Source organism: Rhincodon typus, chromosome 3 (assembly GCF_021869965.1).
Source record: "Rhincodon typus isolate 14 chromosome 3, sRhiTyp1.1, whole genome shotgun sequence".
In the NCBI taxonomy this organism is placed as follows: Eukaryota; Metazoa; Chordata; class Chondrichthyes; order Orectolobiformes; family Rhincodontidae; genus Rhincodon; species Rhincodon typus.
Window position 1 is genome coordinate 100,348,435 of NC_063334.1, and position 16,625 is coordinate 100,365,059.

The 16,625-nt window shown below is 41.1% G+C and overlaps 1 protein-coding gene across 3 annotated transcripts in view; it reads right to left on the reverse strand.

Moving 5' to 3' along the window:
• Positions 1-16,625, reverse strand: part of lhfpl2b (LHFPL tetraspan subfamily member 2b) — a 168,828-nt gene that overhangs the window by 41,722 nt on the left and 110,481 nt on the right. For all 3 annotated transcript variants that reach the window (XM_048620451.1, XM_048620437.1, XM_048620444.1), the window contains one exon: positions 3,528-4,293. In XM_048620451.1, coding sequence (XP_048476408.1) covers positions 3,528-3,948 — 421 coding nt within the window. In that variant the 5' untranslated portion in view covers positions 3,949-4,293. The remainder of the gene's footprint in view (positions 1-3,527; positions 4,294-16,625) is intronic.

The window sequence follows — 16,625 nt, forward strand, 5'->3', positions numbered from 1 at the left end:
CATCTCTGTAATGGCCATCAGATCATATTGATTTACTTCATTGTGTGCTAACAATTCATTTGCTTTGTTATGAATGCTACATGCATTCAAATATAGATCTTTTAATTTTGTGTTTTTGTAATCTATTTTAGTTTTGATTTTAGACATATTCCTAGGCTTTGTTCCCTCTGTCCCCTCTTGCCATTCTCATCCTAGCAACTCATCACTCAGGCTGTATGTCTACATGCAATGTATTTTATTAGCTGCACCTCTAGATCATCACTATTTAAATGATTGTTGTATCTCAGGAGTCTATACCTGAGAATGCAGCAATGGTTCTATACAGAGTTTACCACACAATTCTGAACTTAATATTTATACAAGCCACAAATGTATACTCTCTAAAATATTATCTCTCACTGGAAAAATTCTGTATATGGGTAAGCAATCAGAATTCAAAAGAAAATGATTTGGAATTCACTTCATTGAGGAAAAAATGAATGGATTTATGTCCTCAGCCAATATTTATAGATTGAGTTATGGAAAGATGTTGGAGCTCTGTGTGATACATAGTTTGCCATCAACTCAGTGGAGTGTGGAAACTACAAAATCTATTGTGGAATGTAGGTCTTGAATGGATTTGTAGTTTGAACATTTGCTTTGCACAATTGGTGATGGAGCATTGTCTGATTCAAGTACAGGATAAAAGTTATTATTTTAAGCAACATTGATGACAGTAAACTTCACATGATTAGACTATTAGGAGAAAAATTTGAAGCAACTCTTTCTAATTGTATACATGTACATATAAACATATCAATATTTACTTCAGTCTCTAAGGCAGAGTGAATTTACAAATATTCAAATGAAAGTACAAAGTCGAGTGGTGAATCCTATAACAATGAAAGAAACAGAGTCTAACTAGAAAACGTCATAGCCTGGTTATGAGACCGCAGGTTTCTGCAAAACAGACTGGTATCACTTTTATCACATCAGCTGTGAGTGACAAATGATGTTTTGTGAAGCCTTAATGCAATGTAATGCGTATTACATTGTTATATTGGGTAGCAAAGTTTGCAAAATTTTTTTCTTTACTTTTTACGTTGTTCAAATTGATCCTTTGCTGACACAGCACATCTTTTAGCCCATTGCAAATAGCTGTCCTTTTTGTACTGATGACGTACAACTATTAATAAGCTACATCTGTAACATCTGAAATGAATAACTTGAACAGAAATTCCACTTCAGGCTCTGCATCTTTAAACTAATAATGGAAATGCTTTGATCTGGATGTGTTACATTTCAAAATGATGTTGAACTATACTTTAATTCTAAAGGGAAATTAAATATTGGTTATCCATAATTAGAAAGACCAGAGGTTCAACTTTTTACAGTTTTTCGAAAGGTCAGATTGGGATACAGTACAATCTAATAATGGATAAAAGTATAAACAGCAATGTGCTTCTGTTACAATTTTTTTTAAGTGTGAGATTTTGAAACTGAGTCAAAATTCACTTATTTTGTTGTGGAATTCATCCATGAGCCTTGTAAATTGTTGAAAGCATAGACACACCTGAAGTTCTAACCACCTGATCACTACCTTTTAGGCTGAGCTAGGAGGTTTCCAATCGTTCTCTTGCCACATTCAACAAATGAGATTCATTTCTGAAGTCCGTTACTTGATCTAGTATTGCTGTTCTGGCAGTAAGAGAGTTAATATATCCAGGCAAAGTTCATTCTGTGTTCCTGAAATAACTCTGAGCTGACACTGGTGAATGAAAGCAGTTTCAGTGCAGACTGATGAGGCTGATTAGACATGAATTCCTTACTGTATAGTTCCACCGTTCCCCACACCATTGTTATTCCCTCAGGAAACGGTTGGATGATCCCACATAATGCCACTCCCTGGTCAACCTGTTGCAACACTACCTGCTTCCTGTCTGCTTCTTTTCATGCTGCTGGATACCTTTCTCAATCAGTTAGGAGCTCCCCTTATAGCTTGGGAATTATAATCACTTTGCAATAGAGTCGCACTGGCTAAGTAGGTTCTAACTCTACTTTGTGATGAGTTGCCTGTTACAGGATACAGTGTTGAAGAGTCACAGAGTCCCTAGTGTGGAAGCAGGCCATGCAGCCAATGAAGTCCACATTGAGACTCTGAAGATGCCATCAGTAACCAGCCCCCTACCTGTATCCCTGTAACTCCACATTTCGCATGGCCAATCCACTTAACCTGCACATTTTTGGACTGTGGGAGGAAACTGGAGAACCCGGAGGAAACCCACGCAGACACGGGGAGAATGTCTGTGTGGAATTTGCACAGTCACCGGAGACTGGAATGAAATACAGGTCCCTGGCACTGTGAAGGCAGCAGCAGTGCTGTCCACTGAGCCACCATGAGGGGGGAGGGAGGGTGCAAAAATGTGTTAGTAGTCCTGGGTTGTGAAAAACAAAATTAACCAGAATTCTTGTTACTACTGCGCTATAATCCCTTAGTAGAAGTGTTCATATAAAATTACAAGTCTGGCACCAACATGTTATTGCCGCTTGGGGGGCTGCTATCTGGCAAATACACTTTCAAAACTGAAATCACCTTAGATGACATGATACCACAGCTGGCCCTGAATTACAGTCATTGGGGAGCCCAATACTGAGCAATTACAGCAGGGACTAACACTTGGCAACTTACCATCCTTACAATTAAAACAGATTTTGTTTAAAAATAAGTATTTCCAAAAGCCTGTCTAACCCAATAATGGGAAGGACAAATTCACAATGCACCAATACTCTACATATTCCTCCATCTTCACCTTCTCACCATCTCCACCTTGATGCGACTACCATGAAGCCATGTTGTTGAAGGTCTTTTCTCAAGGAGCTATCAAAGGTGAACACACCAGGTGTGGGACATGGCAGCCACAGTGAAACTCATTAAACATTCGAATAAAATTGTGAAAATGCGATCAAAGTCAAATGTAAAACATATTTTGTAGACTTAAAGGTTTCCTGAACATCAGAGAAAAGGGGAAAATAAACTTCAGTCTTCAAATACTGCCTGCTAAGCAGAAGACAGGACACGTTGGAAATACATCAGAGACTTGCCGTTTTTGAGGGTGTTTTATCTAAAAAAGGAAGGAACCGTGAACAATGCACATTGTATGAGAGGTCAGTGTATCAGTATAGCGTTGCACTTGAATGAAAAACCGTACGTTCAGGAATTTTTGACAGCCTTTTTAGCATTTAGCGAAAAGTGCAATAAGATACATTTACATAAAAATCATTCAAATGATGATTCTGAATGAGAACATCTGGTAGTAATTTACTCCTGACTTCGTGTGTATTGACGCAACCTTCCAGGTATAATGTAATGCCTGACTATAAAATAACTTCTCTGACTGAGTGGCTCAGCAGTTTTGGCATTAGGATTCTGATGCTAATTGTCTTAAAACAAAAATGTCATTTCCAACTCTTGGCTAATCCACCCCCTCCCCCCCGTAAAAAAAAATCAAAGTACGACTGTGAAAACAGCCTTCAACAGTCAAACTCACCTGCAATTCCCTGTAGTAATCCACAAATGTTAAAAATGCTTTTCTTCAGAATACTCTGCACACACATGGTAAAGACTGAGATAAATGCCACGGCACACAGAATGAGAATTCCTGTCGCCAGGAAAATAGCCGTCGCTTGCCAAAATCCACTGGCAATTTCATTGAAGCTTTCAGCGTATGGACCACACGGGTTCCCTCGTTTTAAAGTTGGCCGTTTGATGCAGCGGCTGTATATACCCAGTTTTGGGTGGTAAGGATCTTTCCACGTGTTGGAGCGGTTCGCGAGGACGGGGGTGTTGTCAACTTTCGGCCTCCCCACCAGCCAGTCTGAGCTCATGAAGGCAATGAGCTCAGCAAAGGCTACCACAATACTCAGCAAGGTCCACAGCATTGAGCGACAGGTAACAATCACATGACACATGGTTTAATCCAAACTGGTGCAAAGCCCTTTCCCTCAGTCCACTCAAAGTAGGAGTATTGAAGCTAAACGAAAGGGTGAAAGTTGTCCTGCAGCACTGTTAAGACGGAGACCCACTGATGAAGTAAATCCTTACTTCAAACGACTGCCACGTCAATTACTTTTTAACTGCGTTCATCAAACAGCTGGTGAGACTGTGCTGTCCTGTGTAGGCTGATTCCTTTGAGCTAACTTTCAATGGGTTTGTGTGTCTTTATCAGTGTGCAGCTCAGCACATGACGTTACATTTCACTGGAGGACGGTCCAAGTCTGCCCACAATCTTGCTCATATCTATACAAAAGACACACCTACAAGGAAGAGAGAGAGAGAGAGAGTCAAAGCTAAATTAGTAAAACGAAGCCCCAACCTGAGAGGAAATTGACCACTTTTTAAATCCTGAACTAATACATAGTAAAGGTTAATGAGAGACCAGCAAATGGAGTTGGCTGGAAACTTCTAAGATCAAACTGTGTTCTATGCTTCCTTTGTTGCTGGGCAACGACAGGTCTCTGCTGCAATAGAGATTAGTACATGACAGAAACTCAATTCCAAAAACAGATTTTCCCTCGTTATTTTCAGTCCTGCATTTCGGGGTTAAATAGTTGTACTTTATCAGAGAGAGAGAGAGACAGCATATGAATGAGAGAATGTTCCTTTCTATGGATCCACTCACTATGTCAACGAATTGCTCTCAGCCTCTCTTTCTTGTGATCGTATTCAGTGAAAAAGGCTAGAGTTCACGAGAGGAAATTCTCTCAAGGTTTCACTTTGGCTATGCTTAAAGAGGAAGGCGAGAATCTCAGGAGTATTCTTTATCCAAAGCACGCCCTCATTTTAGACAGAAATAATTGGAAACATTTGTTGGCACTGATTTTGTTCAGTTAGTCTCTTATTTTACAGGGATACCCCAGGATCTAGATTAGTGTTCCGTGCTGTTTCAGAGACCAGGCTGCCAGTCGCTTGCATTCGGAACTGCTCTAGAACATGGGACCACGCCCACGATTATTCCCCCATTCCTCCCAAAAAATCTGCAAATCAATGCAAGCTGAGAAATAAAAAACATTTCTTTAGTTGGTGCCTTATTTTTCTACTTAAAATGAGGAAGAATTCTGACACAGGAGCTGTCCCCATATCCTGTGTTGTCCTTCCAGGAAAGTTCTTATGAGAAATATTGATTTTCTTTTCCCCCTTTTTCCCTCCTTTTCCCTCCCCTGGTTATTCTGTCTGAGGCTGGGTTACAGTTTCTTAGACAATGATCAACCTCTGCAACTGTACTTCATTCTTCACACATGCTCCAGGCAGTTAGTATGAGCAGACTTTTGGATCTTAAAGGGAAGTGCAGTTCAGCCCACTTCTTGGGCTGGCTGCTTAATAATAGGCAACAGTAGGATTTTCTCCTGTCCAAGGATAAGTTCAGATGAGTTTAACTGAATCATAGAATCCCTACAGTTTGGAAGCAGGCCATTCAGCCCTATCAGGTCCACACCAACCCTCCAAACAGCATCTCACCCACTCCCACTCCCCAAACCTATCCCTATTACCCTGCATTTCCCATCCCGAATCCACCTAACCTGCACATCTTTGGACTGTGGGAGGAAACCAGACCACCCAGAGGAAACCCATGCAGACACAGGGAGAACTTACCAGCCACAAATGAACGGTAGAGTAGACTCAATGGGCTGAATAGCCTAACTTCTGCTCTTATGTCTTACGGTCTAACATGCGAACCCTACACAGACAGTTACCCGAGGGTAGAATCAAACCCGGATCCCTGGTGCTGTGAGACAGCAGTGCTAACCACTGAGCCACTGTGTCAACCCTGACTCCGCAAAGAAAAGGGTTTTGTCCTGGGGCTTCCTGTACAATGCATCTGAACAAAAAAAACTTGGCAGACTTTCATGCTAAGGTTCCCCATCACAGTAAAAAACTAAACAGAGGGAACGTAGAAGTATATTTTGAAAAGGGCTTCTCTAAACTATTCCCTGAAGTACAACACTAACTGTTCCTCAAGGGCAATCAGGGATGGGAGTCAAATGCTGGCCTTTGTAGCTTTGCCTATATCACAAGGATCAATTAAAAAACTTGCAAACAATATAAATCCAAACTTTTTCATTCCACTTCAACTAAGTTTCTTGATAAGACTGGCACCAAAACGGTTAACTCACAGCAGTAAAGACAGTAAACATTTAACTTTAATGGGACTATTGTTAACTTGACATCAAAAATGACCTGATAAGATCTGTTTGACAGCCAAACAGAGGAACTCAGTATACAATTACAAGCAGAATACCAATGTTGGCAAGACAAACATCACAAACTGAGTTCAAACTTAACCTTGGAGAAACAATTTATCATCCTTCTCCTCTTCTATGGTTTACAGCATAGATTCTCAAGCTTATAAAGGGCTCAGTGAGGGTTGAGGTTATCAGGCGAACATAAGAACTAGGAGCAGGAGTAGGCAATTCAGCCCCTCGAGCCTGCTCCATCATTTAACACAATAACGGTTGATCTCATCTCAGCTTCAAATCCTCTTTCCTGCCCACTCTCTATAACCCGTTGTTAATTACAAATCTGTCTATCACCCCTTTAAATTTACTCAATGTCCCAGCATCCTCCACATTCTGGGGTACTGAATTCCACAGATTCATGATCCTTCGACAGAAGTAACTTCTCCTCATCTGCTAGCCCTTAACCTAAACTATAACCTCTCATTCTAGATTGCCCCACACAAGGAAACATCCTTTCAATGTCTACTTTGTCAATCCCTTTATACCTCAATTCAATCTCCTCTCCTACAGGCCCAAACTGCTCAATCTCTTCATATGACAAACCTCTCATCTCTGCAACCAATCTTACTCTGAATTGTCTCCAAAGCAACTACATACCTCAAGCAAAGGGATTAAGATTGTATGCAGTACTCCGGGTGTGGTCTCACTAATGCCTTGTACAATTGCATTGTTACTTCCCTACTTTTATACTGTATTCCTTAGCAATAGATGCCAAAATTCCACTTCCCTTCCTATTATCTGCTGTACTTGCAGGGCAGAGGTGTATGCTTCAAGTGGTCTGCATGTTTACCAAAGCATCATTGACCAAATGTGGACAGTACATTAGCACCCCTTGATCCTGTTTTTGGGTAAAATTACAGCTTCTTAGAATCAGATGGATCATAATGACCCCTCTTGAGACAGGTCTGGAGGCAGGCCGGGGGTGTGGGGAAAGACATTCATCAGATGGTAGAGTGCCAGTTTGGGAACCCTCTAGCTTTCTGTCTGTGCTCCAATGAAGTCTGCGGCTGGATGGTTTGTTGATGTCCTCTGATAATAGTGGTGCTTTAATATTATGTGGCATGTATGTTTCTTGCCACTTATCAGCCCAAGCCTGGATTTTGTCCACGTCTTGCTGCATGTGGACACAGGCTGCTCAGTGGCTGAGTCGTTGCAAATGCTGCTGTATGTTATGCAATCCTCAGCAAATATCCCCACTTCTGAACCTACAGTGGAGGGTGGGTCATGAAGTAAACAACTGAAGATGGTCCAGGACAATATCCTGAGCAACTCCTTGCCATGTATGACTCCAACCAGCAGGCAGTTTCCCCTGACTCTTATTGACTCTGGTTGTGCTAGGGCTCCTTGATGCTACACTCAATCAAGTATCATGTTTGTGTCAAGGGTAGTCACTCTCAGAGTCATTGAGTCACACAGCACAGAAACAGACCCTTCAGTCCAACTTGTCTGCACTGACTAGACTTCCCAATCTGAACTAGTCCCATTTCCCAGCATTTGGCCCATATCCGTAAGACCATAAGACACAGGAGCTGAAATTAGGCCATTCAGCCCATTGAGTCTACTCTGCCATTCAATCATGGCTGATAAGCTTCTCAACCCTATTCTCCTGCTGTCTCCCCATAACCTTTGATCGTTTTAACAATCAAGAACCTATCTATCTCCGTCTTAAATGTACTCAATGACCCGACCTCCACAGTCTTCTGTGGCAATAAATTCCATAGATTCACCACTCTCTGGCTGAAGAAGTTTCTCCTCATCTCCATTCTAAATGTCTTGCCTTTACTTTAAGGCTGTGCCCTCAGGTCCTAGTCTCTCCTACTAATGGAAACATCTTCCCAACATCTGCTCTATTCAGGCCTTTCAGTATTCTGTAAGTTTCAATTAGATACCCCCTCATCCTTCTAAACTCCATTGAGTATGGATCCAGAGTCCTCAAATGTTCCTCATATGTTAAACCTTTCATTTCTGGGTTCATTCTCATGTACCTCCTCTGGACCCGCTCCAGGGCCAGTACATCCTTCTTGAGATATGGGGCCCAAAATTGCTCACAATACTCTAAATCTGGTCTGACCAGAGCCTTATAAAGCCTCAGAAGTATATATTTATTTTCTAGTCATCTCAAAATAAATGCCAACATTGTATTTGCCTTCCTAAAACTACTGACTCAAACCAGCAGGTTAACCTTCAGAGAATCCTGGACTAGGACTCCCAAGTCCATGTGCACTTCTGATTTCTGAATTTTCTCCCCATTTAGAAAATAGTCTATGCCTCTATTCTTTCTACCAAAGTGCACGGCCTCTCACTTTCCCATGTTGTATTCCATCTGCCACTTCTTTGCCCACTCCCCTAACCTGTCCAAATCCTTCTGCAGCCTCCCACCTTCTCAATACTACCTGTCACTCCACCTATCTTTGTATCATCTGCAAACTTAGCCAGAATGCCCTCAGTTCCTTCATCTAACTCATGAATGTATAAAGTGAAAAGTTGTGGTCCCAACACTGTCCCTTGCAGAGCATCATTAGTCATTGGCTGCCAGCCTGAGGAGGACTCTTAACTACACTCTCTGCTTTCTGCCAGACAGCCAATCTTCAATCCATGATAGTACCTTGCCTCTAACACCATGGGCCCTTATCTTACTCAGCAGCCTCCTGTGCGGCACCTTGTCAAAGGCCTTCTGGAAGTCCAAGTAGATAACATCCATTGGCTCTCCTTGGTCTAACTTGCTCATTACTTCCTCAGAGAATTCTAACAGATTTGTCAGGCATGACCTCCCCTTGATGAAGCTGTGCTGACTTTGCCCTGTTTTACCATGCACTTACAAGTATTCAGAAATCTCATCCTTCAAAATGGACTCCAAAATCTTACCAATGACCGAGGTTAGGCTAATCGGCCTGTAATTTCCTGTCTTTTGCCTTACTCCCTTCTTAAACAGGGGGTTACATTTGTGATTTTCCAGTCCTCTGGGACCCTCCCTGACTCCAGTGATTCCTGAAAGATCACAACTAATGCCTCCACTATTTCTTCAGCTATCTTCTTCAGAACTCTGGGGTATAGTCCATCTGATCCAGGTCATTTATCTAACTTCAGGTATTTCAGTTTTTCTAGCACCTTCTCCTTGGTGATGGCCACCATACTCACCTCTGCCTCCCCAACTCTCTTGAATTTTTGGGATGTTACTTGTGTCTTCCACCATGAAAACTGAAGCAAAGTATTTGTTCAGTTCCTCCGCCATTTCGTTATTCCCCATTGCAACTTCTCCAGCGTAACTTTCCAGTATCCCAGTGTTCACTTTTGTCTCCCTTTTGGCCTTTATATATCTAAAGAAACTCTTGCAATCTTCTTTTATATTACTGGCTAGCTCACCCTCATATTTAATCTTCTCCCTCCTTATTTATTTTTTAGTTGTCCTCTGTTTGTCTTTGTAGGCTTCCTAATTCCCCAACTTCCAACTGCCCTTCGCCACATTATATGCTTTTTCTTTTGCTTTTATGCTATCCCTGACTTCCCTAGTCAACCATGGTTGCCTCATCCTCCCTTTAGTATGCTTCTTTGTCCCAGGGATAAATTTTTGCTGTGTCTCCCAAATTATTCCCAGAAACTCCTGCCTTTGCTGTTCCACTGTCTTATCCCTTTAAACCCTTCCTATTCATGTACCCATTCAGATGCCTCACTTCATCTCTGGAGCTCATGTCTTTTGTCATTGTTTGGACCAAGGCTGTACTGAAGTCAGTAGCTGAATAGGCCTGGTGGAACTGAAACAGAGTGTCAGTGAGCAGGATATCGTTGAAGTACCACTTTGTAGCACTGTCAACAACACCCTTCATCATTATGTTGGCAATCAAGAGTAGACTGATGGGGTGGTAATTGGTTGTGTTGGATTTGACTTGATTACTGTTTACTGGACATAGCTGGGCAATTTCTACATTGTCAGATAGGTGCCAGTGCTGTAGCTATACTGGAAAGGCTTGTCTAGGGGCATGACCAGTGCTGGATCACAAGGCTTCAGTACTATTGCCAGAATAAGGCTATTGCTCATAGCCTTTGCTGTATGCAGTGTCTTCAACCATTTCTTGATACCATGTGGAATGAATCCAATTGGTTGAAGACTGGCATGTGTGATGCAGGGAACCTCTGGAGAGGGTTGAGATGGATCATCCACTTGGTACTTTTGGCTGAAGATGCTTCAGCCTTACCACTCATGCTGGGTTCCTCCACATTGAGGATGGGATATTGATGGATTCTCTACCTCGAGTGAGTTGTTTAATTGTCTATCTGCATATTAATAAATGAATGCTAACTAAATCCCAATGACTACCACCACTGCTAATAAAATGGAAGAAATTTGACATGTGTAAAACTATCAGATAAAGGAGCTGCTTCCTATTCTCCACAGTGACATGCATGTGCCATTTGATGTTAAACATATGCTCACTCTTTTACATTAGAGCATTGGAATATAGTGATGATTATTTCAATTCTTCAAGGAAGTCTTTGTGACTTGCCATCTGTGCATTGTAATTAAACAGCACAAGAGCTATTTGTTGTCATAATGGCCTGACAAACAGAAATTAGTGCTGAAACATCATTATCTTTCATTCTGTATGAATATATCTGAATGGGCTTGTTCTGCTTAATACAGCAACTTTAATGAAGAAAAACATTTTATCTTTATTTCCCATTTGTGTGGGAACCAAATTACATTTTTACAAAAGGTGACTTGTTCACTTTGGGGAGGAACCCTGGCACAGTTATAAAACATGAATGTAAAAGTTTAGGAACGTGTGGCTAGGGTTTAAAATTCTGTATTCAACTTAATTTAATAAAATTAGGTATTGTAAACTGGAATTTCCAAAGTACAGATTTCACCTTCCAGCTACGGTCTGGGTGGGATGTAAAAGGTAGATTGTCCTCCAGCTGCCACAAGTACTAGCTTTCCTTCCAGCCTTAACCACATTAAGTATCAATATGGATTGTGAAGATTCAGTCCTGGCAGTCAGATTGACATTTCCTACTTTGGAAAGTTAAATGTTTGACCACATTTTGTCTGTACTTGATATTTCTTCAGGTTTAAATTGCTTTTCAAGCAGTTGTGAGCTTGGAGAAGTTAAGACTGCTTTCCTTGGAGAAACATTGGCTGAAAGGAGTTCTGATAGATATACTAAAGCAATGAGAAGCCGGGTCAGTGCAGACAGGGAGAAATTGGTCCCGCTTTTAAAGGAGCAATAACAAGAGGGCATAGGCTTACAGTTACTAGCAAAAGAAAGAAAAGCAAAATGAGATAAAAACTTTTCCTCGCAGTGAGTGGTTAAGGTCTGGAATGTGGTGTGTGGAGGCAGGATCAATGGAACATTTAAAAGGGAATTAAACTGATATCTGAAAAGGAAGAGTGTCAAGGTTACAGGAAGTAGGCAGGAAAAGGACACTAAGTAAATAGCCAATCTGGAGAGCTAGCGTAGATCCAGTGGGCTGAATGGCCTCCTTCTGTTCTGTAACAATGCTCTGATTCTATATCTAGGGCCCTATTGATACAAGTTTATACATGTCATTTTTATTGTCATATTCTAAAATCCTATGAGCTTCAGTTTAGCTAACATTTATAGTTTAATCTGGTCATGCTTTCAAATCTCTTCTTATTCATTCATGTGATAAGGGCATCACTGGTTAGGCCAACATTTATTGTCTGTCCTAAGAGGGCAGTTAAGAATCAACCTTACTGCTGTGGTCTGGAGTCACATGCAGTCCAGACCAGGTAAGGATGGCAAACGTTTCTTCCAAGCTGCACGGTCACACTCAAGCTGGCCCCTCTAAATTACCAGATGTGCAGCTATGCAAAAAAAAATTAAAGAGCCCATGCATTTAACCAAACCACACAAAAAAATTAGATGATACATTGATTTGTATTCCTGTAAGTTTTGTGATAAAGGCAGTAACACAACTTGTATCAATGCTTCTGTCAATACAACATGAGCTAAAGATGTCTTAGAGTAGTCAGAGTACCTTTCCATTTCTCCAGGGAGATAGCAGCATGCCAGTCAGTGACTTCTTGTACTGTACAACTAAGATGGAATACTATGCCTCGATCAGCAGATGGAGAATCACAGCTGCTTTAGTTCACTGTTTGTCACGGTATGCTGGGTTTCAATTCCCCAACACCAACATGCTGCCCTAATCAACAGTTTGATTAGTTCTTTTTTGGATTGGAAAATAAAGTATTGGAATTCCAATGGACCGTTTAAGATAATCCAAAGGCTGGTGCAGAGGGAATACTTCAATGCAAATTTAAAACATTGGGTGAGAACTAAAATTACTGCTGATTCACTATCACTTGCCTATCACACAAAGTGAAGATCTATCCCACCGTGCGGAAATATATGTCTTGCACATTTTGATGTTTTTGGCTGGTGTTTGAAGAAACTGCACTATAAAGTGATATAGATGCAATCTGTAAATTAAAGCCAGAATCTTGCTTCACAATTGTAGAACATACTGTTAAAGAAGTAAAAATTGCAGCTGCTACACATATTAAGAAGGCCTCTCAACCAATTAGCATTAACCTGTTCTGATCAAAAAACTGCAGAGGTAACTATTATACCCTCTGCGGATGCTGCTAGATTGGCTGAGCATTTCCAACCGTTTCTGTTTTCATTCCCAGTATACGTAACACTTCCACTTTTGTGTTGCTGTATCATTAAGCTACAGCGATTTGCAAAGTATTGACAGCCCTTCCTCCCTCAGTCCCTCCCCCAAGTGCTCGTTTTCATGAATGGCCTGAAATGGCAAGTACTGGGAAGCAATTTGTTCACTGGCAAAACATCATATTTGAGCCTGATTTTATTTGCACCAGCCATTTGCACAAACCTTTTCCAGTAGGGAATGGAAAACCAGAAGATTACTGCCTGCAGGAGAGAAATTGAGAAGGAGTGAAATGATTTGGAATACTGTAAAATGGAGCCCAGGTAAATGCATTCTATATGACATCGAACAAAAACATATTGATGTTCCTGCTCAGTGTTCACTGATAGTTTGTTTTATTCATGGTCAATGAAAAAAAACACTTAATTTTGTGTTTAACCTCTAGGTATTTTCTAATCAACCAGTTCAGAGATGTTAACACACCTTTTGGAGCAGGTAGGACCTGAACACTAGTGGTAGGGACACTATACTGCACCACAACAGCCTTAAACAGTGGGACCCAGGGAAACAATTTTTCTTTCAATGGTCATAATGAATGAAGATTGGTGAAGATATCACCTCTGGATGGTTTTAAACCGGCAAGCTTTCAGTTAACAGCTGAATGCACTGTCAAATGAGAAACACTTGCAGCCCACACAGACACCACACAAACAAAGAAACCATGCAGTAACGTTTTTAATCTACAGGCAATGGAAGAAAGTCATAAGCAGCCTGTAGTAGTACTTAGTACATAAATATAATGGCATTTTCCATTCTGGATCAACCCAAAACTGTTTTTTTTTAATACTTAAGAGTTTTCAAGCTCTCTCTCGGTTCTATTTTCTTTGTTGGTCAAGGCAGTCTGGACAGATTTCCCCACTTCAAATGCTACTTTGCAATTTCTTATGGATTTAAGTGGGGAGAGTTGCTTTTTGCCAATGGAGATGGTGCCACACATCAACTCATAGGTATCAGTGTTATTCTGTGAATTCTTCCAGTAACCCCAACTCTTGCCAGCAAGTTCTTCCAGGCTCTCCCCTACCACACAACCTCTTTAATCAATGTGTTCAATCAAGCTGCATTGAACATAAGAACATAAGAACTAGGAGCAGGAGTAGGCCGTCTGGCCCCTTGAGCCTGCTCCGCCATTCAATAAGATCATGGCTGATCCTTTCCTGGACTCAGATCCACTTACCCGCGTTCTCACCGTATCCCTTAATTCCTTTATTGTTCAAAAAAAATCTACCTTTTTTTTTTAAAAACATTTACTGAAGTAGCGTCAACTACTTCACTGGGCAAGGAATTCCACAGATTAACAACCCTCTGGATGAAGAAATTCCTTCTCAATTCAGTCCTAAATCTGCTACCTCTAATCTTGAGGCTATGCCCTCTTGTCCTAGCTTCACCTGCCAGTGGAAACATCCTCTCTACTTCTATCTTATCTATTCCCTTCATAATTTTATATGTTTCTATAAGATCCCCCCTCAATCTTCTGAATTCCAATGAATATAATCCCAATCTACTCAGTCTCTCCTCATAAACCAACCCCCTCAACTCCGGAATCAACCTAGTGAACCTCCATTGCACCCCCTCCAGTGCCAGTACATCCTTTCTCAAGTAAGGAGACCAAAACTGCACACAGTACTCCAGGTGTGGCCTCACCAGCACCTTGTACAGCTGCAACATAACCTCTCTGCTTTTAATCTCAATCCCTTTAGCAATGAAGGGCAAAATTCCATTTGCCTTCCTAATTACTTGTTGTACCTGCAGACCTACCTTCTGTGATTCATGCATAAGGACACCCAGGTCCCTCTGCATAGCAGCATGCTGCAACTTTTTACCATTCAAGTAATAATCCTTTTTACTATTACTCCTACCAAAATGTATGACTTCACATTTATTTACATTGTATTCCATCTGCCAGACCTTTGCCCACTCACTCAATGTATCTATGTTCCTCTGCAAAGTTTCACAGTCCTCTGCACACTTTGCTTTGCCACTCATCTTAGTGTCATCTGCAAACTTTGACACCCTACATGTGGTCCCCAGCTCCAAATCATCTACATAAATTGTAAATAATTGCGGTCCCAACACCGATCCCTGACACACCACTAGTCACTGTCTGCCAACTAGAATAGCACTCATTTATCCCCACTCTTTGCTTCCTGTTAGTCAACCAATCCTCTATCCATGCTAATACTTTACCCTTAATGCCATGCATCCTTATCTTATGCAGTAGCCTCCTGTGCGGCACCTTGTCAAAGGCCTTTTGGAACTCTAGGTACACCACATCCACTGGGTCCCCATTGTCCACCTCGCTCGTAATGTCTTCATAGAATTCCAAAAAATTTGTCAAGCATGACCTGCCCTTCATGAACTCATGCTGCATCTGCCCAACAGGACAATTTCTATCAAGATGCCTTGCTATTTCTTCCTTGATAATAGACTCAAGCATCTTCCCCACTACAGAGGTTAAGCTAACCGGTCTATAATTCCCCATCTTTTGTCTACTTCCCTTTTTAAACAGTGGCGTCACATTTGCTGTTTTCTAATCTGCTGGGACTGCCCCAGAGTCCAGCGAATTTTGGAAAATTACCGCCAGTGCACCTGCTATTTCTCCTGCCATCTCTTTTAGTACCCTGGGATGCATTCCATCAGGGCCAGGAGATTTATCAATCCTTAGCTCCATTAGCTTGCCCAACACTACCTCTTCCGTAATTATGATTGTTTCCAGGTCCTCACCTACCTTCATCTCTTTGTCAATTACTGGCATGGTATTAGTGTCCTCCACTGTGAAGACCGATACAAAATACCTGTTCAATGCCTCGGCCATTTCATCATATCCCATAACTAAATTCCCTTTCTCATGCTCTAAAGGGCCAATGTTTACTTTAGCCACTCTTTTTCGTTTTATATATTTATAGAAACTTTTCCTATCTGTCTTTATATTCTGTGCTAGTTTTTTCTCATGTTCTATCTTACTTTTCCTTATAGCTCTTTTTGTGGCTTTCTGTTGACCTTTAAAGTTTTCCCAATCTTCTAGTTTCATGCTGTTTTTGGCCACTTTGTATGCCTTCTCTTTCAATTTGATAGCCTCCCTTATTTCTTTAGACACCCATGGCAGATTACCCCTTTTCTCAGAATCCTTCCTTTACATTGGCCCCACAAACCAAAGAAACTCATTGGTTCTGAGCACGTGGAATGAATCTCAGTCTGAACAACTCATCAACTTCTAACTGAGAATAAGTTTCGCAGTGTCACTAAATCAATTAGAATAAAATTCACTGCATCAATCAACTCTTAAATGTTCATGTTGATCTCTCTCTGCACCTTTTCAGCAGCTGTAACACTGTATCCTGCACTCTGTTCTGTTACTTTGATGCACTTGTATAGTACAATCACTTAAGACAACACTTTTAACTGTATCTCAGTACATGTGACAGCAAAATTCAAATCAAATTAATTAATTAATCTGAAATCAAGAGCAAATTGAAGATGCTGAGCTCTGCTTATTTTCTTCATGTTGAGAGAGAGCTGGAAAATGGTAAAGACAGTTAAGTGGCAGGTATGCAAATCAATAAAAGATGAAGGGTCTAGGCCCGAAACGTCAGCCTTTCTGCTCCTATGATGCTGCTTAGCCTGCTGTGTTCATCCAGCTCTGCACCTTGTTGTCTCAAAAA